Raw genomic sequence first — 25,968 nt, 5'->3', positions numbered from 1 at the left:
GATTTAGTTAGGATAATAAAAATAATTTTTAAAAAAATAAGGATAAAAAAGACAAATTAAAACAAAAATAAAATAAAGAAATTAAAAAGTAATAAGCTTGTACTACTAGCAATTCACAACTCGCCTAAAATTAGAGAGGGTAACTACTCTGCGACAACTACACCCAATTACATACTAACCAAGTAATTATTTGATCAACCAGACAGGGCAAACAATATAATTACAACCAATTGCACAAAATTCATTTACCAAGATGGTTTACCGAGCAATCCCTTAAAAATTGCATAAATTATTGCTTTTAAGGAAAGTGTTGAAAACGCTGCTGAATGTGACGCGAATTATCTTTAACCAACACGGCCAACAATCTCTTTACACTTCACTACACAATAAAGATCAAACCCAAAACTACTAGTGCTAATTAAATCAAAACCAGATATCAGTTGGACTTTGAATTTCTCACTATACAAATCTAAGCTATTTTTCTAGCCACACTAATACAATTCTAATTTATGCTTAAAAACATTGTGTGATCCCTCTCGGCTCTCAAACCCAATGGTATGGGCCATTTCTGCATAGAGTAGGTTAAAAGTCTGGGCTTTCCAGGGCTTCTTCTAGGCTCATTTACATAAATGGTATAATATCGAAATCTATATCAATAATTAATAATATATTAAAAATATGAAATAGATTTTCAGATATTTTAATTAAGAAAAAAATTATATAAGGTAAAGTATTAATTAGTTTTATAATTCTAAATATTAAGATTTTCTTAACAAGATTCCTATTCGAAGATGATAAAATTATTTAAGATAGTACTTTCTTTTTCTATGAAGATCATCTTTTCACTATTTTGTTAAAATATTTAAGAGTTAAAAATTAATTAAATCTATTTATGGTAAAAAAAATTCTTATTAAAAGTCATCAGAATTAATGACAACTACTATTTCTTTTATTAGTTTAAGAATTCTAAATCAATTAAATTTGATTTTAAGAAGATTTCAAAAATCTAGAAATAAATATTAAAGCGTTAGAATAAGAAAAAAATTGAGAAATATCAAATTTTTAAAAGTTTTAAGTATGTAATAAGAATGTAACCAATGATTTTGTAAATATTTGACTTTAAAAATAAGAAAATATTTTAAATATATAAAAAAAAATAATCATACTATAAATATGATTCAGATTGATGTATCAAATATATATGTGTTTATATTAAAATATATGTTTATATTTACATTATTATATTAAATTATAAATAATCTTTGAAAAGTGATATAAGCTTTTACATTTCAGTAAAAATATTCGTCGTGATAAATAAAATTATTTAATTTAAAATAATTAAATGTTATACGTGTAATATATTAGAAGTGTTAAGAGTAAGAATCTGAATGATTCACCAACCACCACTAAGAGTCGAGTTCCAAACCAAGATTGCAATAGAGTATTCAACCCAACAACAAAGAGCAAACTATGTAATACTTGAGTTTTCTCCACCTGGAAGACATACATGTTCAAGTATGCTCAACAACTAAAGCCCTGAATTTTCAAGAGTCAAAAAGAATAGGTTGTACTACACTACATACAGTTGATAACAAAGATAAAACAACAAGATAAAAACGTTAGTATAAGAAAAACTTAAGAAATATTAAATTTTTTAAAATTTTAATTACGTAATAAGAATGTAATCAATAATTTTATAAAGATTTGACTTTAAAAAATAAGAAATTTTTTTAAATATAACAAAAAAAGAAAAATAACTGTATCTTGATTTAAAAAAAAAAAAAAAGATTTTAAATATAAAGAAAAATAATCGTACTATTCAAATTGATACGTCACTCTTAGCCTCAAACAACAAGTGAAAGAGGGTACTGCATCACAAATGCAAAAATAATGATCCACTAACTACTTAGAACTTTTGATGATAAAATATATGTGCTTACACTAAAATATATGTTTATGTCTGTAGTTTTATATTAAATTGTGAAGAATCTTTGAAAAATGATTTAAATTTTTACACTTCATTAATAACAATATTCTCACCGAGTAGGGTCTGGGAGGGTAACTGGGGCATCCGTGCCCCTCCTCGTTACAGGTGACACCTTCTCCCAGATAGTTTCATTTCTAACTCTATCACCTCTAGTAAACCCATACATTCAACACAATATCCACATTTTCGCTATCTTTAATGTTTCAATGTGAAAGTTCTCGACTGACCAACACTTTGCTCCATACAGCATGGCAGGATGAACTGTCAATTTTTTTTATAATAAATAAAATTATTTAATTATAAATGATCAAACGTACTTCGATGCACGTGAGGTTAAACTAGTATATAGATAATTGAGAAAAAAGTATTTCTACAGTAGTAATAGTACATTAGGGTGTTTGAATGGGCTTAAAAGCTAGTCAAAATAACTTTTCAGCCATTTTTCACTTTTTAAATTGTTTGGCAACTTCAATAATGGCCTAAAAAAGTTAAAAAATTGCTTTTTTTAAGCCAAAAGTCGAAAGCATCATTACCCCTACTTTTTATTTTTGGCTTATAGGTCATTCTATTTTGACCAAGTAAAAGACATAATTCTCACATATTTCAAAATTGTCATCATGTTTGTTTCTAAAACATTTGTTCTCCTCTACTATTTTTGTGTTTTTCTCTATTTTTGTGTTTCTCTCTTCATGTTTGTATTTTTCTCTCCTTTTTGTGTCTTTATTTCCTTTTTTTAATGAGTTGCTAATAATTTGATGCTTATGGAATTTATGAGGAATTGAGAAGAATTATCTTTCTGATAATTTATTTGACTGAAACAACAAATCTTAGTGTATCGTTAGCAATTCAACTTCTTTTGGGGCAACTTTTGTTCAATTTTCTTGAAGAAAAACGAAAAAATAATAAATTTATTTAGTTGAAACAATAATTTTTGCTCCTTTTTGAGTGTTTTGGTTCAATTTTTAGAAGAAAAAAATCTCGTAAAACAAAAATGGGTTAATTAGTGTGGAACATTCACAGAGAAAAACGGATCCATATAGCTGAAACAACAAGTTTTGCTTCTTTTGGGATCTCTTTTGTTCAATTTTAAGAAGAAAAATAGAGCACAAGTAACTTATTCATTCATGAAAAAAATGTATCAAGTAGTTTATATTGAAATTGAATTAAAATATAAATTAATTTAAATTTAAATTATTTTAAAAATAAAAATCTAATAGTAATCAACTTTATATAATGTTAACAACTACAAGGGTATTTAAGAGCCATATTAGTACCTCTTTTGTATGAAACTTCTAATTTATGAAATATAATTTTTATGTATTATTCTCCTTCTTTAATATATTCTTTTAAATTTGGACAATTATTATTGTACAATATATGAATTTCTCTAAGAAAAAAACTCACCAACCAAGATATATGGAGAACACTCACTGGAGATATACAACTTCATGAACGATTAGTGAACGATTCATGTATATTTGACGACGCAACATTCGTATTCAACAATATTTTAATAGTGATGTAGTCATTACTCAATCAACGAGTAGTATATTTTTCAATTAAGAGTCATTTTAACAATCAAATGATATCATTTGTGACCAATTATTTATCTATTAATGTACTTATAATGATTAGTAATATAGATATTTTGTTTGATGATTTAAACTCTTTTAACCAAGAAAAAGATTTATTTTTGCGCGCATAATCATTCATGAAAATATTATATATATATATATATATATATATAATTGCAACTGTATTGATAAACGTTTCTCAGTTATTAATTATGAAATTGCATCACTATGTACAGTATTATCAAAAGTTGGAGAAAAAAACTAAGGTTGCATAAAATTTGTCTTTAAAATAAAAATTAATAGATATATAAACACTAAATTTGAATATTATATTAACAATATATATATATATATGTGTGTGTATATTAAAAATGAATTAAAAATATATATATTAATTTTAATTTGAATCATTTTAGAAATATAAATTAATAATAATCAACTATACATATTATTAACAACTTTAACGTTATTTCAGATATTTTAATAAAAAAAATACTTAACAACACTTATTTATCAAATATATTAATATTTTTTTTTTTTGGTTTTAGTATTTTTATTCAAATACATTATTTTTAAAATAAATTTCAATACTTTTGAAAGTCTTTTTTTTTTTTTTTTTTCAGATTGTCGTAGGGGCTCTACGGCATTGCCCAAAGGCTCTTCCGTGTCCCCACATTATCTAGAGAGCATTAGTAGAGATGTAACAGCATCCCATCTCCGTGCTCTCATGGTCATGGTCATGGTGATGGCCATGTCCAGGCTACTCCCCCCCTCCCTCTCTTTCCACCCACCAAAACCTCCCCAAAAAACCAATTCAATATATGCCCAAAAAAACTCTTTTTCCCGAAGACTGGTGTTACTCACTGGTTCTGCTCCATTCACATTTTTCTTCTCTCACTTGTCGCTATTCATTCCAATATCCAACGCCCAGACGAAATCCTCATCTCTCCTTTCAGATATTGCCAATACTAAGTCTTGGTTCCAGTTCTATGGTGATGGGTTTTCCATTCGTGTCCCACCTGAATTTGAGGACCTCACCGAGCCTGAGGTATGCTACTTTATTGGTACTTACTATTATTTTTTGTCCTTATTTAAGAAGGATTTAACATATACATGCATCCCAATGCTGTAAAGACTTTTACACTATCAGTGTAGTTTAATCAAAAGCTTTTGATTATATTCAACCTTGGATTGGTTAGATATGTTGGCTGATTGACTAAGAGTCTCAGATGATTTTTCCAGGATTATAATGCTGGCTTATCACTATATGGAGATAAGGCTAAGCCCAAGAAATTTGCAGCGCGTTTTGCTTCTTCTGACGGGTACATATTCTCCAAATCTTCTCTGCTCTCTGTGTTTTACCCACTTATTTTTTGGAATTATTTTCTCACAACTTCATGGTTATTTCTTACCCACACATTTGGATACTTTGAAGCATCATCTGATCATCGTTAATTTCATTTGTCCCGTGTTAGGTTATCAAGCTAAAATGTGTGGTCGGTTCGTATAATTCTAAATTCATTGTGTTTGAGTAACGAATCATACATTAGATTTAAATAAGATATACTTTTGATATTCAAAAGTTTGACTCTAAATTTTTATTTACATTATCATGGGAATCAATTACTTGACAGCTCTCTCTCTCTGTTTGTAGCGCATTTAGGATTTTTCGGTGAGTACTATTTGAATAAGGGCTCTTTTTCTATATGTTACCATTCTCAAAAAGTTAAAAAAAATGTCCTCGGGATCTCATCTACTCTTTTAAGATTTTCAGTATATTCTTTGTCCTTATATCATATTCTGCAAATAGAGAAGAATTTTTGGATAGATGTTTACTTTTTGATAGATGACATAAGTGTAGGTCCTGGAGTATTCAAGGATGTGCTCTAGGGAAATGATTTTCTTATTGAAGCATGATTTGAGTTAGTACTTCCACTCAAGTCTTGAGTTCATTAGTCAGTTAGAGCTCTCCTTTCCTTTTCTGGGAGCGCACTTCTGTAGATACAAATGGGACGGTGCAGGGCGTGGAGGTTAAGGTCTTACATAGGGCAGGGTAGGAGAACCGTTAGAAAGGGCAGCTGTCTGAATTTTAGTTAAGGTTTTAATTGATTGAAAGCACTTGATGATTGCATTAACATGCCCGAAAGTTTACCTTTTGAGTTAAAATTGTGAAAATGTGGGATGATGAAAATGAAGACCAAGTATCCTATTTCAGTCCGTTGTCTTGCTTTTTAGACCTGCACAAGAACTGAGTCAGCCAAGAAAATTACAGAATGATTTACGTTTTGGGTAAATAACTAAAGAATACAAAATTATATGGACATAGGGTGTAAACAGAGCCGATATTTAGGTAATGAAGAAAGAGAGTGAGCCTCATATATTCCTTAACCATTGTTTTTGATCAATTATATAAGCTGACAGTGGAAAATTCTGTTACGAAAAATATAAGTCAACAATTCGTGAGCTGTAGTAAAAACTGCTTGATATAAGTGGATGAATTACTTGATTGGGTTGCTGTAGAAGAGGATGATAACCATTATTTCGTTTTCAATACAGAAAAGTCATCAAAGGCAAATTACAATTAGAGTGATAGATTTCTTCCTTCTCCTACTTATAAAAAAAAAGAATTTCTTCCTCCCCACCTCACTCCCAGGTCTGATGATTGTTATATTGTACAATTATCATAATGTTTCATAATGTTACTTCAGACGCAAGGAGTTGCAAAACTCTGGTGGTTACGCACCTAAAAGGTGAAACGCCTTTCAGCAAGCTGAAGGAAGGTCGAGTCAGCACCCCTGCAATCAGAAAGTCTTTTGATAACCTTCCTACTTATAAAAAGGGGAAAGATGCGCTCAATCCCTTACTTCTGTAAGAATAACTTTCTTTTTTAAAAGAAAAAAAAATGTAGTTCAAAGCATAGACTTAATGCGCAAACACTAATCCGATAATAAGTTGAGAAGAGAACTTCTCCAAAACACTAAAAGAAAATGAATTATTCAGAGGAAGGCCGTGATATCTAAAGTGTGTTAATTTTGTAGGAAAGGAAAAAAAGAGATTTTTGAAATGTTTTACTATATTATTCCTTCAACCATTGGGGCTTTAAATAATATCTACCTGAGATGAGCTGTAATAAGTTATCTACATTTTCTCTTAAATCCTATCATAATTATATAGATCGATATAATTTTATAGATCCTCCAAGTGGTGTGACTAGTGGCCAATGAAGTGGTTGAGAACCATGAGGTCTTGGGTTCAAAACCCTAAAGAGACAAAAGGATTAGGTTTTATCTTTCCATTTGTCTTAGCCTTGGTGGATAGTGTTACGTGGTATCTGTTGCTGGTATCACGTGGAATTAGTCTAGGTGAGTGCGTGGCAGGTATCCCATGGAATTAGTTGAGGTAAGCGCAAGCTGGCCCGGACACCACAGTTATCAATTTTTTGTATAGATCCTTTACATAGTTTTACAAGATTTTTAGAATTCTTATCAATGTTGTTGTGCCTCTCAAACGTTTTTTCGTGTGATTCTAATTTCTTTAGTTCTTTTCTTCTATGTATTGCCTTATCCATTATCTTCTCCTCCTAGCAATCTTTGTTATGAAGGAAGAAAATACATTATCTGATGAGTGATGGAATGTTCTCGCTCTCTTCAACAATCTTTCTTCAATTGTGTAATTTAATACTTCTTATCGTTATTGGTGTTGTGATATACAGATCCGAAGTTTTAAGTGTCATAATTCGCCCATCTAATCAGCTGAAGATCACCTTCTTAGAGGTTTGTCTAACGCAATTGTGGTGCTTAGTACAATCTCTATCCTAAGGATATCTGTAAACAGTAACTTAAATCTTTCAAAAGGTTTGCTTGTTACACTTCAGTATATGTATCAGCTGTTATTCCGTAAGAGTACCTCACAACATTCTGATTGTGCCTTACTACATTAACTTTAACAGGCCAAAGATATTACTGATTTAGGTTCACTTAAGGAGGCAGCTAAAATATTTGTTCCAGGTATAGTTACGAATGGCCCCGGCACATTCATCTGTTTTGCAAGGTTGCTCTTTAATGAATTATATTTCTTAATTACTGATTACCAGTATGGCAGCTGGCTCAACACTCTATTCTGGCCGCTCAATTAAAATTAAAGAAGATGAAGGTTTCAGGTATGTTCATACTACAACTTGTTTATGCTTCTTTAGGTTGACTACTTTAATTATAATGTCAGAGGATTGACGGTGGTTTGAAGCCTGAAATCTTGCAATATTTAGCAGTCGCAGTGAGAATTTTTTGGTCCCGAGATTTCCAACTGATGGATGACATATCTGAAGATGACCTCATCTCCATATCACATGATCTTTTCTCTCTTTGAGCTATTTTATGTCTCTGCAATATAAAACGATGGAGATACTTCCATTACTGTCTCTCATTTTCAGCAATCATGGTTTGTTCCTCTGTAATACAACAATCTAAAAACTTTTTATATCAAAACGAGGGTAAGATACTTTTGCTTACTGTCTCTCATTTCGGCAACATAGCTTGTTCCTCTGTAATTGCAAGAGTCTAAAAAGTTTTTGTATCAGAAGGAACGTAAGATACTTTCTCTCCCTCTGCAACATAAAACTATGAAGATACTTCCATTACTGTCTCTCATTTCGACAATCACGGTCTTAACTTTAACCATTCAGTAGCACTGGTTTGTGTATTTCAGGACATACTATTTCTACGAGTTTGCCAGAGATGAGCAACACGTTGCATTAGTGGCTGCTGTTAACAGTGGAAAGGTATCTTCTTCCCTTTTGTTTTGCAGGAGCTCTCAAATTTCAGTAGCTTCTTTCAAGATTTTCCTGCCTTTAGAGAGCTATATATACTGTTGTACCCTAAATTCTGAATTCCCAAATTTACTTTTGCAGGCCTTCATTGCTGGCGCCACTGCCCCCGAGAGCAAGTGGACTAATGAAGGTTTGAAGCTTCGATCTGCTGCAGTATCAATGACCGTCCTATAAGCAGAATACAAGAATTTAGCAGGTTCTATTTCGAAGATGTGATGCCATACACATTCTGTTGCTCAGAATTTTGTTACCTAATAGTATAACTTTATTAGGTATCTATAACTTCCAATGTGTTGATTTGGAATATGATTTCAAGAATCAAAAGATGTTCACAATGTTTTCGGACATTGCAAAAAGCCTTCAAGCTACAATATGATGAATGAATTTGCAATTTTTTCTTGAAACTATATCTATTTTCTTGATGCTGAAGACGACTATATGAGCATATGTATGAAGTGCATGTGCTTTCACCATTAATCTCAACACGACAATTTTATTTCTTAAGATGTGGAAAAATTAAAAATGAGTATCCGTCAAATCCATATTAGATTGTTATTTATAGAATGGTTAGACTATAAAAATTAAATAGAAGGGAGGTGAGAAGACATAATATTTAAGTAGGGAATGTAAAAAGTTGAAAGGGTTTTTGTAACTCATGAGATATAATTAGATGCGTTAAATATAATTACGATAGAATTTTATTACGATTATTTAAACTAATAAAATAATGAAAAAATAAGGAAAAAAAATTGAAATAGAGGTCCCTAAGACATGCCACATAGGATTCTCTAAGAGTTTCCCTTATATATATATACTAGTGTTATTCGGCTCGTGCTAAGCTCGAGCTCAAGCTACGTTAACATTTATATATATAATTTTTAAATTTTTTTGTTTGTTCATGTAACATTATATTAGTTGAAAGTAGTTCGATAATCTCGCAGTATTTTAAAAGAATGTTAAATCATATATTCGTTAAATTTCTTGTGTCCAATTTCTTTTTTTTGTTCGTTTATAAAAGAATACTTTTATAGATGTTCTTTCAATGGGTGAAAGCTTACAAGATTATTAAAACTTCAATTAGGAATAAAATTAATTTTAAAAAGTCGGGTGTCATTGCTTATTATTCTTTTTTTATATAATAAAAATCGTCAGATTTTTTAATTTAATTGGATAAATAGATCTTTAATGGTGTCGCTATCACTTTTTCTATGGCTCATTACTTTTTGTATAGCATTTTAAATGTCAATATAATTATTTAAATTTATAAAAATGAAAATATTTTTTAGTTACTATATAATGACAAGAGAAGTAATATTGAACTAAATCAACAATAATATTAAAGTAGGAGACAAAACAAATTAATACGAAATAATAATTAAAAAACACATATCAAAAGATAAATTTAGAAAAAGAAACCTTTTAAAGTAATTACACAATATTTAGATAAGCATTAGTTGAAATCCAACTAAGTACCACCAAATCTTTGGATTCTCGCTTATTATGTATAATAATAATAATAATAATGATATATAATATAATAAAATAATATTGATTATAGTACATTGATTTCACTTTACAGATTATAACCTAACTTTATTTAACACACATATAAATGATTTATTTCAAAGTTTATTAGAAGCATACTTCCTTGTATAAAATTTTAAAATCCAGTAAATGTTGGATACTTAAAGCTTTAGATGAATGAAAATAAAGCTGACTTAGAGATATTCATGCACTCCACTGCATATAAGTTCTCTGAGAGGTTCATCGATTTTGACTTTTATACTTTTGTAATTTTGCTATAATAAATATATTTTGTGGATGTTCTTGAAAGTATTCTCTTAATTGGCTCCTAAGCTTAACGTGCGAAATCAATTATAAGTTAGCATATGTCGAAGTAATCGACCTCAGTTTTGAGATGTTTATAGGATATAGATTTTTGTGATCGAAATTAAAGGTTGAATCTAAAAGATGAAAAAAATTTATGTTCCATCTCCGATCAATGAATAATTATTTTTTTCAGAACATATCTCTAATTCGTAAGCTGCCTCACTTTTTCTACATTTTTTCATATCTCAAGTACATCATAAATACTTGACAACAACAAATATGTGGTAGAAAAAGATGCAGTGATGGATGACTTGGTATGTTGTCTTTCTATTGCACAATTATTTCAGTTTTGAGTTGTATATATTTTTATGAGGCCAAGAAAAGTTTTTTAATAGCATCCTCTTATCCATTTGGTGATACCTTGTATACATAATCACACATAACTTCAATACTAATAAGCCAAAAGTTAATACTACTTTATATTAAAAATTGATAAATCTTACTTTCTACCGTGAGCAAAATTATTATGAAACAATTTATTGGTGTAAAGTGTTTTTCTATGAAACTCTGACATAATCTTTCATTCAAGTGGACTTAAATAAAGGAAAAAATAGTTAAAAAATATTTGAAAAAGCGAATTACTATATTTGACATAAATATCATCATTTCTTTTTCTTTCTTATATCTTTTTCCATTTCATATTTTTGGGAGCTTTTCTTCACCAGGCATGGAGATTCTTCAATAGATTTATTAAATAGAAGAAGAATCGTGAAATCCATCGAAAGAGATCTATAATGATTCTCCCATTATCCAGACGTGATCAAACTTTGCGGCAATGTTTAAGATTAGTCATAACTTACACATTTTAAATAATTTTATATCTTTCATGCTTATCATAATCATCTCATTTACTACACAATTCCTGCATTAAGCATATAAATTCTAGAATTAATTACAAAACTGCAATAAAGATTGATGTATTTCAGTATCAGGAAAAAATATTGAAGAAAGTATTGTAAAAAGGCAAGTATAATTTCAATACGAAAAGGAGATGAAAAAGAAGATACTTGTAAACACTTATGGGTCAGCTTCATATATTGGTGGAACTATTTATTCCCGCTACTTATCTCTATATTCCAACAATACTATCAACTAAATACATTATAAATTTCAGTATAAACAACATAGATCTCATTATTCTTCTTTTCAATATTACACAAATTCCTGAAAATTGCCAGCCGAATGATTATTTTATTTTTCTTCATATATATTTCATTATTGGTACATAATTTGTAAGATCATACATTTCAATGTATCATCCATAATTAATTTAGCATACGTAAGTTAACTACTGATACATCATACCCACACAAGTTTCTTCATACATTACTTCTCGGATACATAATTCTTCGAATACATTATTTTTCAGATACATATAAAACATGAAATATGATGTAATTAAATAAAAAATTACGTAGACATGATAAGATTATTAGTGCTGTGATTTAATTTTTCCTGAATTTTATTTCAGACTTAATTATGAAAACATCCACCTTATCCACATGCCAAATGATCCCTCAACGCTTCTTTTATTTTTCAGCCCATATGTACCGGCCCAGGAACCTGGACAGCCCAATATTTTCTGAACTTTTCTTATATCGAGCCCAAAAGAAACACTTTGACCCACTACACTGCGACTGTATAACTGCAAAAATATTCCTCCATAAACGCTTTGCCATTCCCAATTGGCAAATCCAACCTAGCCGCAACCCAATGAAGAAGAAGCAAAAATCCACCACCAGCAGCTCCGTCGCAGATGCCGCGGTGGCAACCACTCCGACCACCGCCATAGATTTGAAATCCCTAATCCATGACAACAGGCTCTTCTTCGACAAGCTAATTGACCTAATTCCTCCTAGATTCTACCTCCCTAAAGAAGAACCCGACTCCTGGTATCAAGGTCTCCCTAAAGCTGCCAAAGCTTCGTTGAAGAAACAATCGAGAGAAAACCTCAAACTCGCTCGTCGTAATCGACTTGATCCTGAGAAGAAAGAGCAGTCTTCCACTCTCGGTCTCCTCGAACAATCTCTTCAGAAAAAGGAGAAAACTGATGCGGAAGATGATACTGCGGAGGATCACGGTGAACCTATGCCGATTAATTTGGAGGAAGGTGATAACCTTACTAAAGATACTTCTGCTGTTACTTACGAGGAGCTGAGGCAAAGGCTCCGTAGGAAGATCGAAATGCTCCGTGGCAACAGAGGTGATGGAGAGAGTTCAGAGAGCAATAAAGTTAAACAGCGAAAGAGGAGTGAAAAAGATGCGTCTTTGGCGAAATCCGAGGGTAAGAAGAGGAAGAGAGGTGAAGAAGGAGAAGACGATAACGGGGACGATGGCGTGAATTCGGTGGAAAAGGAAATAGAGTTTGGAAAAATCAAAATTGGGGACGAGAATGACAAGAAAAAGAAGAAGAAGAAAGTATCGAAAGCTAAAGAATTGGAAAGGCTGAAGAGGTTGGAAGAGGTGAAGAGGGAGGATAGGACGTTGGCGGATAAAGAAGCATGGAAGGCAGCAGAAAAGAAGGCAATGGGAGTGAAGGTGTATGATAACCCTAAGCTATTGAAGGAGAGTATGAAGAGGGAGAAGAGAAGGAAAGAGAAGAGTTCTGAGAAGTGGAAGGAAAGAATCGAGACTACGGAGAAGTTGATGAAGGAGCGTCAACAGAAGAGAAGGGATAACATTGCTGGCAAAGTCAAGGAGAAGAAGATGAGGAAGATTGCCAAGAGGGAGAAGAAGCTCATGAGGCCGGGCTTTGAGGGGCGAAAGGAAGGCTACATTACTCAGGACAAAAGCTAAGCTGGTCATAAACTCTTTCTCATAGCTTCTTATGTTGAATTTAGCTGCTATAGCTGGTCATAAACTCTTTCTCATAGCTTCTTATGTTGAATTTAGCTGCTATTGCATTTGGGGAGAAAGTTTTGTATGTGTCCTGGAATCATTTGCTAATTGTGCTAGTCAAGTTTAAGCTTTTCTTAATTGGGTAGTAATATGTTGGCTCATTAGCCTATTCCAACTGGTTTGGGATTGGGGCATTTGTTGTTTTATAGTAATATGTTAGTTCATGATCTGTTTTCGTGAAGTTAGCATGATAATATATGCTTGTCACCAAATGTCATTAGTTTGATTAGAACATATTGTGTGCAAACATTTCTCAAACACGATGGTGGAATGGAACAAAATTATGAGATTCAATGTGGATCTTTTTGCTCTGGGACATATTTGGCATTGCCGGTATTTCTTTTATTAATAATGTTTTACTTGTACAATGGACACGTTCCTTGTATTTCAAAACATAGCTACATCCGTGAGAAGTAGACCAACTTATGCCCAAGTCTACACGACCTGATGTCATTAGTGGTAGTTTGCTTTCTTTCATGCTTTACTTGAAAAGCTTGCTTTCTTAAATGATTAGAATCCTTTGAGCAGCTAAGCTCCCATAGACACTAAGAGTCTCTTTACTTCGTAGCTTGACTATCAGATGATAGTCACTTCAAAGCTCAATAAATTCAAAGTCTGTTGAAATTTTAAGTGCAATGTGGGTGGGTGGGTGGGATTAGCCAAGAGAAGTATCAAACAAATAAAAAATTAGAAATGTAATGCAAATAACTGAAAGTATAAATGCAAGTAATAATTATTTGTTCGATAGGATGGAAAATTAATATTAAGCTACATATATGTTGTTCTGCCCTTGAAGACTTGAAGGTCACAGCAACTTGACACATATGCTGAAGTGCCAGTTAAGCGAGGTGTTCTTCCTTTGAAGATGTGAAGGTGCACATCAACTTGACACCTATGGTCAAGTGCCAGTTAAGCGCGGTGAAGCTAACAACCTGGGTTCATGGCTTACACATGCTTTAAGCGAGCCTTTAACTACACTATTTACTACATATACTTCTTTCAGTTTTGAAATCATCAAATGATTGAGAGTGTAACAAGATATTTTCTTAAGAAAGGTACTCCCTCCGCCCGCTCCCCCCCACCAATTTATGTGTCACTTTTTGCTGGATGTTAAATTGGATAAGATCAACTCAATATTTTACTATTAAATTTGTATATTTAAAAACTCTATAAGAAGTACTATACGTTGCAATCTTCTGATGTCAGTATGATGGAAAAGCTTTTTAAGATGTTGGTCAAACTTTACATAGTTTGAATCTCGAAAATTGAGATTTTCCACGTAAGATTGGGATAGAGGGAGCAACATCTGTATTGATATTAAATTTTGGACCTAGATATTATTGATAACTGTATGTACAATTCATAAAGAACAAAAAAAAGAAAACCTGATGCAGCAGTTACTTACAGGCTACCTATTAAATCTATCAGGTCTCCGACATCCCCAAAAAATCCTATTTACACCAAAAATTGTCATCTCAATGGAATTGCTTTTGTCTTCAAAATGTCTTGAGCTTTCTTTCCATATTATCCACCATATACATGCTGGGATGATTTTCCATATGTGTACTCCGCATTTCTTCTACCAAATCCTTTCCAGTTGTTCAGCAGTGTGTATCTAGGTGTAACTAGTTAACTCCCACGTACAAAAGAAGAACATGGTTCATAGATTTGTTAAGATACCTTGCAATTAGGAATAAGTGAGCATTATTTTCTACTGCCTGTCCACAAAGAAAACATCTTGTGCAAATCTGGGAACTTATTCACTGTAAGTTCTCATGCATTAAAGATGCCTTTTTCACCAATAACCAAACAAAATACGAATACTTAGAGAGGAAGTTTGTCCCTCCAAATGCGTTTCCAAGGCCACACCAGAGTCATTGGCATATTATGATTGAAATTCCAGTATGCAGACTTTTAATGTAAATGCACCTTTTATTTAGTTAAACAAATAAGTATTTCATTGTAAGGTAGTGACGTCAGGAATAAAATATGTTCACATATATCCGGAGATACAATACCATTGGGTCAAAAAGATATGATTTGTAGATTACATGAACATGTTCTTGTTTATTGTTGTGAAAGAAGAGCTCAAGCATTGGGTGTCCTGATGGTTAATGAGATGAGGTGCAAAGTGAGACAATGTCCAAATTCCAGCATAGGCAAATTTCTTTTAGCTGATTTCTTCTCATCTTCTAAGCTTTTGTGGCAGATCACCCAAATACTTAAGTTGGTGAGAGGTAGCAGGTGCCCAGAAGTATAGTTGAGTAATGCGCACTGAGCCAGGCACAACCTTTATAAAGAAAAAGAGAGCCTAAACCTTTTGATTGAATTGTAATACTGCCTTTTATGCTGGGGTAATTTAAGGTGAACTATATTTTTGAGCTCTTTTTAAGCAAGTATTTTAGTATGGTTGCAGTCTACTAAGTGAAGCTTTTGAACTGGTTGTTCGTCCTCTGCAGTTTATGCTGTTCTAAGTGCTTGAAACTTTTAGTTGTGAAAGATCTCTAGATTGTCACTTCTACTTGGAATTTGCATCTTTTGGTCAGCAGGTTCAGTTGGATTCGATTGATCAGCCAAGAACAGATCATTTATGCATTCTGTGCTTTAATAAACTGTTCACTAACGAATATAGGTGGCCCCCTGAGGTCTTGTGTTAAAATGAAGGTTAAGCAGAAACAAAAGAGAAAATTAGCAGAGGGGCATCCAATACTGTGAATGGGTTTCTTCAGCCACATCCATGGTTGGGGTCTCTCTGCGTTTCTTACACTCTCTCTTTCACATTCTTTAGCTATTACAGCCTAAACTACAACATTCATGGAGTTTGATTGTAGGACATTGTTGTTTCTCTAACCTGAGAAGTTATGTTCCAGCTTCTTTTTGATGGAAAGCAATCAGCAATCCAATGAACTTCATTTTGTTTTATGCTTTACTTTCTACATTGTTACGAACACTTCTTTACAGCGTTGCAGGATCTTGTGGCTTTCATAGTACTACTCAAGCCTCTTTACGTTACAAACTTATGTTTTATCATTGTGGTGCGCAAGGTAAGAAGTTCCTCACTTTCACTGGGGAACTTCTAGTAGTTCCTATCTCCGCAGTCCAGTGGCTGTCCAGTTTCTTCTCGTCTTCTATCTGTTCGCCTATTTTCCTGCTGTATTGGTGTTTTCCTCCCTTTATTTATCTGTTCGCCTATCCCTTTATTTGTTTCTTTAAAACGGTTGGGGCCGGTATTCCTCGAATATAAAAGGTCGGGGCTGGTATTTGTAAAATATATAAACTGCAGAATTTAAGCAGGCGTCTGGACCTGCATATTGTGTGCAAATCAATGTTCGATGAAAAACTCTATTGGAATAAGAGTTTTCACTCACAAATGCCAACTTTTTTCTCGACAAATTACTGTGTGGACTTCTACACTCTTTTTATTGAACTTCAAAAAATTGTTTCGTAACCTCAACCAAATGAAGTGTAATTTGCCTGCACAAGAGAGCCTTACTTTAAGATTTATTTCAAATCCACTTCCAAATGGCACAAAAAAAAAAAAAGAAAAAAAAAAAAAGAAATAAACTGCTGAGCTATACACATCCCATGTGCACATGTGTGGGGAATATGCTTTACCATCTGCTCCACCAAAGTGACTTTTAAAAGCTGAGAGCACATGGGAGGTAGAAGAAGATGCTAAACTTATCAAATTGAACAGAATCCAGAAAAGGGTATCCATAAATATCTAGATAACCGTTAAAATCCATAAAAGTATTACAATCCCCATAAGAAAAAAAAAAAAAAGGCGAGAAAAAGGCAAATGCCAAAGCAAAGACACTCAAAATTCCACACTAAAACATATGATACAAACTGCAAGGCACTTTGTGCTTGCCTCTCTGTCAAGTTAGATTCCAGCAAACATGTCACGATGGGACAACAAACATAACCAAACTAATACCCCTATACTTTTTTTTTTTTCTTTTGTGTTAAGGGTGCTGCACGTGGCATCATTTTAGTTGAATGATGTAGGGAATAAATCATCCACTATTTATTCCCTGCAGCAACAGGAATCAAGGGCCTATAGTAGGGGGAAAGCAAAGGCTCCTCCTCTGTGTGCTGATGCTGATGATGATCTTATCCTTGGAAGATAAGCCTCTTAACTGTTCAAAAGCACGCAAGTAAATAGTGGTGCAGTGATGGCTTCTGCTGATGGTGGTGGTGGTCAATTGCCCACAAAATTAAATCAAATGGCACATGCCCTTGGCATTCCCCTGACCACCCCTGCACATGCTTCCTGTCCCCCCATATCTATATCATCCTTACTTTATTCCTTTCTACTTTCTATACATTTAACCAACTCAATATCTTACATCATCAAATCAAAGCATTTAAAACATCTAAACTAATCACCCCTCAAAAAAAAAGGTAGAATATTGTTAGACAATCAACTAGGCTTCCTCAACAACTTTTGTTTGCTAACTTAAAAACTATGGCTTAATAGAGTAGTTGGGAAATGGTTAGGTAAATTATAGAGCAGGGGGTGGTTGAGTTGCCAATGCGACGCACTGGAGATGTCGTGGGCAGGTGATCAGGTGGTCGTTGGTGAGGCCGGCTGCCTGCATGAAGGAATGTATAACGGTTGGGCCGACATAGCGTAACCCTCTTTTCACCATGTCTTTGCTTATGGTTTCTGATTTTGAGGTCTTCACTGGGATTTTGTTGCATGCCTTGTATTGTGTTGCAATGGGCTTGTTGTTCACAAATCCCCACAGATACTTGTCAAACGACCCAAATGTCTTCTTTATCTAAATATAGTCAAGAAATCACATAGTTAGATGATCCCTACATCTGAAATTTTCTTAATCAAGACTAGCACTTTCCAATTTTTATTTAAGAATCACAAGAATGTAAAATATATGATACCTCTACTATATCTTAAGCCTAAACACTTATTTAATTAATAGTATTAGTCTATTATTAGTCTTACATTCTTAAGTTGTACTTGTCAAGGCCAGGTATGCAATACTTATTCCATATGGCCCATGTGATTATGCTACTTAGGTGTTAGGTACATGCATGATTAGCAGATTAATTAATTTAAAACTTTCCCATCTATGTTTCCAATTAGGGTATCATAATGTCATTCTTAACAGAAATGTTGGGAAGGATTGAAAAGATTTAAGACATTGAAAAAGAAAGGACAGTTGAAAAGTTAAATCAGTTCTTAAAATTCTTTACAGAGCTTATATTATATGATTACCTCCAAAATTTTGTTAGAGTTGTCTACAGCTCCTCGGACTTGGCTAAGCTCTATGCCAAATTCAACACTGGTTGATGTTATCTTCTTTTCGTTGTACTTGGAAACAATCTCTGGATCAAATCCTGAAAAGGCATCCCTGGCGGAAAGTAGATTCCAAAATACAGCTTAAGGCCTCTTGACTTTTTTTTTCGGAAATGTTCATCAAGAATCAGTTTAACAATCAGCAAAACCTACCGGAATTCTTGCCTTTTCTTTAAAACTGAAGTCCAATCCGATCCAACTTGTGCACCAGTTAACACCAGCAACTCAAAGAGCAGACTGAGTATATAAAACATAGAAATTAGTTCAAGAATGGAGCTTATAAATATGCAGAAAGCAGAAAAAACAGGGGAAAAAAGATGCTTACTTATCGTCATGGACAGGAACTCCCCATTCTTCATCATGGTATGCAATATAGAGCGGGTCTGGAAACACAACAGAACACCAAAAACTTTAGTCCTATTTATCGAAATACAGTAATTTGTCTCATTTTGTTAGATGATATGTTCTTAATTGCCCTTGAAACGTAGAGTTGAGGTGGTCATTACCAGAATTAGGCGTGATAAAGCTGCATCTTTTTTCCTCTCGAGGATTGGGGCTAACTACTGATGCGAATGAAGGGTCGAGGGAAGATACTTTCCCTTCATACTTGGCAGATTTTGTTCTTCCATAATGGGCAATTTTCATTTTCCTCTGCACCTGCGCGATTGCAACTTGCTCCCTTCTTGCTGCTGCTATGCTTCCCGGTGCCTCGACTATCAAGGAGGAGGAATATTTCAATGAAGAATTCTCCACAGAAGGTGGTGAACCTATTATACCCCCACTGCTTTTCTTAGGCTTCTTTATCAAAATTGGAGTTTTATTTGCAGTCCCTTTGGGAGTCATAACTTTCTCAGCACTCGAACTCAAGCCATTAGGATCGATATTATTCCCTCTCTTGATAGCTGGTAGTCTAGGCGATTTCATTTTAGGAGACACCGGCGGAGTTGTTGCTGAACCATTCTTGACTTTAGTACCAACATTGTTGTTATTATTCTTAACCTGAGCAGCTGTGTTGGTTGTCCTTTTAAGCGAGTTTCGGCGTTCATATAGAGGAACTATGTTACTATGTGGTTGAAGAACAGGTCGGCCATTGATCTGGGAGAGGGATTGTGGACTGCTTTGTAGTTTAGTTTTGGAAGAACACATGTTTAAATTTTCTTTTTTGGGGGAGGTAGCTGCGTTTTTGTAGGAAGAGGAGTTGAGGCTCTTTTTTTTTTTTTCTTTGTATTGAGTATGTTATGATCAAAGCTAGAATTAGGAAATGAGAGATTAGGGGGGAGGGTTTTATAGAGAAAAGAATAAAGCAAGGGGTGGGGTGGGCGTGGGGTTTGTGGGGGGAGGTGGGGACAGGGGTATAAGAGGGAAATTGTGAATTTAAACATGGAGAGGTTGGAGTCTGCCATACATAAGACCTCTTTTCTTGTGAGGTTGGCACTTTCTTCTGTTTAAAGTGACCACGAGGATGACAGTGACCCAATCCTTACTCATAGCTGTATCTACATTTTTAGTCCTTTGCAGTGTTTATTTTAAGTTCGTTATTTTGTTTGGATAAAAAGATTAAAAATCGCGTACTTTTGCCCTCGATTAGAAGTTTGGTCTAATATTATTCTGTCGTTAGGAAAACTGTTTCAGTTTTGCCGTTAGTCCTTAATTTTGCTTCAACTACTTTTTTCGAAAATTTACGTTAGTAAAAGTAAATATGGAACGATTCGCTAATGGCAAGAGTATGAATGATGAAAAAACTGTAAGGCGAAGGAATGGAAGTGGTGCCGGTGCCAGTGCCATCAGGTTAGAGGGCAGCCCAGCCAAGTCCGAAAACTGGGCGTTAGTTTTAGGGGCCAGAAAATGACCAATCATTGCTGTCGTCTTTAGAGCTGGCTTGTATTTTCCTTTTCTTTCTTCCCCTAAACTTCTACCTTTTCCCTCAATATAGCAAGTTGAAATTGTTGTTATTATTATTTTTATTTGTTATGACGATGACTTCAATTGGGCGTAAATGACTCTATATGGTTGGTGAGAATTCAATATTGAGGTCGTTGTTATATACCAATTTTAGTCAGTAAATTGTAACTTAGTAGTTGGAACTAATCACGTAATAACAATACAGTACTAAAAGCTTATGACAACTCTCCAAAGGGATTTGTTTAACCACACTTTTGTCAAAGTTGACATTCTAATTCAAGATGTAACCACTTTTAGTCTTCTACTAGTCGTAGTTATTTCATCTTAACTACACCTCCTGCTGCTCTTTAGAGTTCACCTGAGGACAAGGATATTATCATCTGTAGAGCCTCTTAAAATAATATAAATTTTTAGATTGAGCAGTTGAAGAAGAATAGTTTGCAATTATATATAATCTTATAGGCTCATGAAATCGTTAAAACGCGTATGTGCCAACTAAGAGAAAGATTAAGGGAACAGGGTGTCATTTCTCCCTAACAAGTAACACAGCCAGCTTTAAAGTATTGAACATGAAGCTGATGATCATGTCCTAGTAATTTCCTTGTGATATTATGGTTCAAGATTCTCCTATTTTTGAATAAGAATCTTATTCCCCTTGTTCCTATAGGCACGCAAGCATAATGATTCTTTCATAATGGTATGGTGGTGTTGGTCCAAATTGGTTTTGTGGACATCTCGGTTACCGTATCAAATATATGCTACCTTACCCTTCAGTTATCTCATCGGATATGTGTTATCTCCCGTTAAGATGACTATCATGCAATTTTTGCCAATTATATTTAGGTGGATGAAAATCGGATCTATTTGAAAATTATTGTGTAATAACGTGATTGTGTACACATTAGAGTATTATATTGACTTATGTATGTATCCTAACACAACTACAATGTAATTTTTAGTGTCGTGTTTGGTATCACAAGTGTAATTAATACATGATTCGATGTTTTCTTTTAAGAAATAAAAATTAAGTAATTTCTTTTGATGCGAACATGTTAATAAGTTTTAGTGTGTGACAAATATACTTATATATAAGAAATATTAACCCAAAAAAGAAAACAAAATTGAAAAGTCATAAGGTAATTAATAACACCATATGCTTCTCACCAATTCTTTGCCCATCTCATTAACCATTAGGTAACAATATTAGGTGTTATGTACGTATTCAGACTTTCAGCATCAAAAGGCCACTATGCAAGTCAGAAATAGAATTCTAGAAGTAGAATCCAAGAATATATATTTTATTGGAAACAGTAAATGTTAGCAGTACTATGAAAATAATGTGGAGATATCATAATGATTCATTCAGCTGCAAGAGTTATCTATTCTTTGGTGCCTTGTTCCTATCACTAGCTTTTCATTTCTCTATGAAAATGAAAAATATAAAATCTAAACCTTAAGTTGCAAGCAAATCCAACCTCATCAAATGTGACATCTTGGGGATTGAAAAAATATATATTTATCTACAGTGAGTATTCTAATTAGTAAAATCATTAGTCCATTTTAAATGCCATTTAGTTTTTTTATTTATCGTCTAAAATAAACGTTACGTACTTTATACATTGAAATTAAAGTTTTTTTCCCTTTCAAATCCTCCCTCTAACTAATGATCTAAAATGTCTAAAGAAGAGACAATCCTGGTAACTTAAACAAATAATTTTTGAATGATGGAACTTTAATTAGTTTTTTTAAATGCGAGTAAAAAAATTTAAAATTTAAAATATCAAGGAAAGAAGCCTAAGGAAAGCAAAAAAGAAAGTTTTTTCTTGTTTTGTCTTTAATGGACTCCTATATAAGCTACTAGGATTAGACCTCTCAGTAATCATGTCTGAAGAGGTTAGAAAGTACAAGTAATTAACGTTGTTAATTAAATAATTAATTACTTAGCTTTATCTCTTCCCAATCAAATGAAGGCAGCTAGCTACTTAGCTAGTTAATTTCAATTACCTAAAACACTGATTAGTGGATGGTAATCACATTGGATTTCAAGGGAAAATAGAAACAGGCCATGTGCAAGTCCCACATAATTGCATCAAATCAATAATGATGATCAAGGCAAACTCTAGTTCTAGACATTAACACATGATATTTTATTTGGGTAGATGACATCTTATCTAATTGTCCATGTATCTATTACTAATAAATTAGCATAATTATATATATCTACCTTCCTCGTAAATTCTGTTGTCCCTCTTTTTCCTATTAGGAAAACGGCCAATGAATGATAGTATATGGACATGTCAAAATTAAATATTTTTTCCCCTTCATTAAACTCAGCAAGAGATGGGTGAAATTTTATTGATGAAAAAAAACAAAGAAAAAATCAAATGATTAAAAAATGGAGAGGTATAGAACCAATATTAAACACGTCTTTTGAGAGAAAGAGGAGGGTGTAAGTGGAGCAAGAATTTCAATTAAGGAGTTAAATATTTAAAGAAAATTTAGTCGAATGGAGTTCAACACCTACTACAGATACATAAAAATAATTTTAATCATGTATAAATGATATATTTTTTCGTCGAAGAGGGTTCGATGAACCCTCTACCAGGGACAGAGTCAGAATTTTCATTGAGGGGGTTCAGAAGTAAATATATGAACTAATCGAAGGGAATTCAACATGTACTATATATGCATAAAATATATTTTTAATCACATAAAAATAATATAAAAACAATATAATTTTCTGTCGAAGGAGGATCGGATGAATCCCTGAATCAAAGGTAGCTCCGCCACCGCTCCCTACCAAAGGGCTGGCTCTCCCCCAGTATAACAATTATAAACTCATTTTTGTGTTAATGTAATTAAGAAAACTCATATTTAGCCAGTTTCTTGAACAGCTAATATGAAGCCACTTCTCCAGAATGAGCAATAGAATTGAAACGATACAAAAAAAATTATCATCATTTTACACAATAATAATATAGTATCTCTACTTCTTCGGAGGTAGCAGTATGAACTGCGTACATCTTACCCTCCCCAGACCCCTCGCTGTGGGAATACACTGGATTTATTGTTGTTGTACACAATAATTATACACAAAGATTAAGGAATATCCAAAATTAAGTTTTAGTATGATTGATAATTCTGATTAATCATAAAGCATCACATTATTGTTTGAAGAATCAATTGAAGGTTATCTCGTGACCTCCTAACATGGCTGGACCATTTTATCGTGATGGCATCCTCATATATATGGTCCATTTTTAATTTGGTCCAAATTTTCTATGTTATGTCGAGGTTTTATGACTTGTAACGTTAACACTTTCAAAAACTTTCCACGATAATTATTGTCCTATACTATTGAAAGGTTCCTATCTTTGAGTTGGGATTTATATTTCTCAGCCATTTGTATTAATTATTAACATACTAGCTCTCTAATAATTTTAAAATACATTAACTAGCAGAAAAAAAAGTGGTCATATAATTAGGAAAATGTCAAAGTGGGGATATATATTTGCACATGTTGAGGCCTTTTCTTATCTTTTTGTCTTTATTTTCTTCACCATATAATCGAAGCAAGAAAAAGGAAATTATCCTTAAAATTATTTGATAGAGGAATTAATTATCGCTCCACTCATATAATTGTGTAAGTACGATGGAAAGTATGATCTGAACCAGGAAACTTCTTGATTTTTGTTCCTCGATCATTATTTTTTATTTATTTTTAATTATTCTATAGTACTACCTATTATCTAACCTGCATGTTCGCCTACACATGTTATTTTATCTACAGCTAAATGTCTCATAATATGTTATCTTCTTATTCTTTTTCGCAATGGACGGTTCGTTATAATACGATATTTATTTGTTCAAATTAGTAGTACAATATAATTGTGCAGTTCTTATCGTACTCGTATTTATATGCCATTGATTATACACGTGCAGGCATATATTTTTCAACCATTTTTTTAAAACAATTATTACTACTAATAACTATACGTACAAAATTCACATGCATGCTCACACCCTCTAATTATTTACTCATCTATAATGGCAACTATATAGGAATAGTTAGCAACCTAAGATATGCTGGTGCAATAAGTAAGCACTGTAATGTCCTTTGGCACCATGTAGGAAGTCTATTTAACATTATTATTGTGCTGGCATGTTTATTTATTAGAAGAGGGGTCTTAATTACTGCATTTTGTGTTGCGGTCAAATATGGTAAGGTCCTTGATGAAGTCCAAGTGTATGTTAAAAAAAGTGTTTTTAATTAGCCCTACCCATGTGACCAATTTAGACATTTTTGAGACAAATCACACTGCCCATTAGGCAATAAAATTAGTTCACTAGAGACATCATATCACATGCAACATGACCTAAGTATTGGGCAACCGAATTCCAACACGTCGCAAATGTAAAAGGTGGATTGCACTAGCTAGCTTACATGAATTTCACACAAGTGATTTATTTTTTCATGACTCGAGTCTCTATATATGAAATTTTTTTATTCGACCAATTCAATTTTACACTATAAAAGAAAAGAACATTTTTAATCAAGATTTTTGTTTATTTCTAAGAGGAGCTCGATTCTTGATACATCTAATTCAATGGAGAAATTTAAGGTAAATTATGGACCATGCAAGCCTTCCTTTTTGATCTTACAAAATCAATACTAAAATATTTTGCTTAGTCTTAATTGGATAATAGCCTTCCTTTTTGATGTTACAAAATCAATACTAAAATATTTTGCTTAGTCTTAATTGGATAATGGAAGGTTAATTTTACTTTCACCGTACATCTTACTTGTTCACTGTATTAAAAATATATGTCCAACGATGTAATACTTCTTCAATTTGAAAAACCAATGGATAATATATTGTTATTAAATATTACTCATTACAAAATGCATTATCTAAAGCATTAAATTTATCATATTTAAAGAGTGATATAGTAAAATTACTCTTATTATTTATTAAGATTCGTGCCAAATTCATAATAAAAAAAGTAAAGACGGACGAAGGGAATAGTAATGTACATTGATTGGGAGTGAGATTAGTGCATTATGGATGGGATTGTCCTCGATAAAAGTTCTGTCGAATCCTCTTTTTGTCTAAAAAGCTCCACAGATAGTGTCCCAGAGCCCCAACCCCCTCCCTCAAGACAAAATAGAGGAAATAAGGACGAAATTAAAGAGAGATGACATAAATGTACGTAGCTTCCTATAGTCTCAATTCAGTGAAGAAGGAAGAGGCCCAAGGGAAACATGGGTAGTAGTACATTATAGATAATTGATGTTGTGGGGCGCCCTTAATGAAAAATATTCATGCATTCTCACTTGGCGAGTTCGCATTACATAACCATTCTTTGAACTTTATGAATTTTAAATTCTAGAATACCGTTTTTTTTTAAATATATATATAAATACAAAGTTAGAAGTTAGAACAAACGAAATTACTAAATTCGTTGAACCTTGAATTCATACTTAACCTCACCTTCTAGCTCTCCCTGCTCTGTGACAATGTGCCTTTGATCTCAATGATAGACATGTATGGTGCTGAGCTTCTGCGCCAAA

The 25,968-nt window shown here is 33.0% G+C and overlaps 3 protein-coding genes across 3 annotated transcripts; 2 read left to right on the top strand and 1 right to left on the bottom strand.

The window, feature by feature from the left end:
- Positions 1-4,305: 4,305 nt before the first annotated feature.
- LOC107859734 lies at positions 4,306-8,790 on the top strand (the record flags this gene model as incomplete). Its single annotated transcript, XM_047407137.1, is given in 6 exon segments — positions 4,306-4,609; positions 4,804-4,883; positions 7,274-7,334; positions 7,511-7,568; positions 7,663-7,720; positions 8,266-8,790. Coding segments are annotated over 6 exon segments (856 nt in total), but the record flags the coding sequence as incomplete, so codon positions are not given.
- Positions 8,791-11,901: 3,111 nt separating this feature from the next.
- On the top strand, positions 11,902-14,379 carry LOC107859733 (ribosomal RNA-processing protein 14-C). The gene is made up of 2 exons (XM_016704824.2): positions 11,902-13,076; positions 13,971-14,379. The coding sequence occupies exon 1, from the start codon at positions 11,990-11,992 to the stop codon at positions 13,070-13,072; it is 1,083 nt and encodes a 360-aa protein (XP_016560310.1). The 5' UTR covers positions 11,902-11,989; the 3' UTR covers positions 13,073-13,076; positions 13,971-14,379.
- Positions 14,380-16,863: 2,484 nt separating this feature from the next.
- LOC107859732 lies at positions 16,864-19,757 on the bottom strand. The gene is made up of 5 exons (XM_016704823.2): positions 19,001-19,757; positions 18,820-18,877; positions 18,648-18,731; positions 18,414-18,549; positions 16,864-17,958 (listed from the first exon to the last, which is right to left on the bottom strand). The coding sequence occupies exons 1-5, from the start codon at positions 19,638-19,640 to the stop codon at positions 17,680-17,682; spliced, it is 1,197 nt and encodes a 398-aa protein (XP_016560309.1). The 5' UTR covers positions 19,641-19,757; the 3' UTR covers positions 16,864-17,679.
- Positions 19,758-25,968: the final 6,211 nt, after the last annotated feature.

This window comes from Capsicum annuum, chromosome 2 (genome assembly GCF_002878395.1).
Source record: "Capsicum annuum cultivar UCD-10X-F1 chromosome 2, UCD10Xv1.1, whole genome shotgun sequence".
NCBI classification, from domain to species: Eukaryota; Viridiplantae; Streptophyta; class Magnoliopsida; order Solanales; family Solanaceae; genus Capsicum; species Capsicum annuum.
This window is presented reverse-complemented; position numbering and strand designations above follow the sequence as displayed.

Excerpts from the sequence above, each read along its gene's own strand:
- LOC107859733 (XM_016704824.2), top strand. The coding sequence starts at position 11,990 with ATGAAGAAGAAGCAAAAATCCACCACCAGCAGCTCCGTCGCAGATGCC.
- LOC107859732 (XM_016704823.2), bottom strand. The coding sequence starts at position 19,640 with ATGTGTTCTTCCAAAACTAAACTACAAAGCAGTCCACAATCCCTCTCC. Across the intron at positions 18,732-18,819 it reads GTTCCTGTCCATGACGATAA|TCTGCTCTTTGAGTTGCTGG; the intron begins GTAAGCATCTTT and ends TTATATACTCAG. Across the intron at positions 17,959-18,413 it reads ACTCTAACAAAATTTTGGAG|ATAAAGAAGACATTTGGGTC; the intron begins GTAATCATATAA and ends GACTATATTTAG.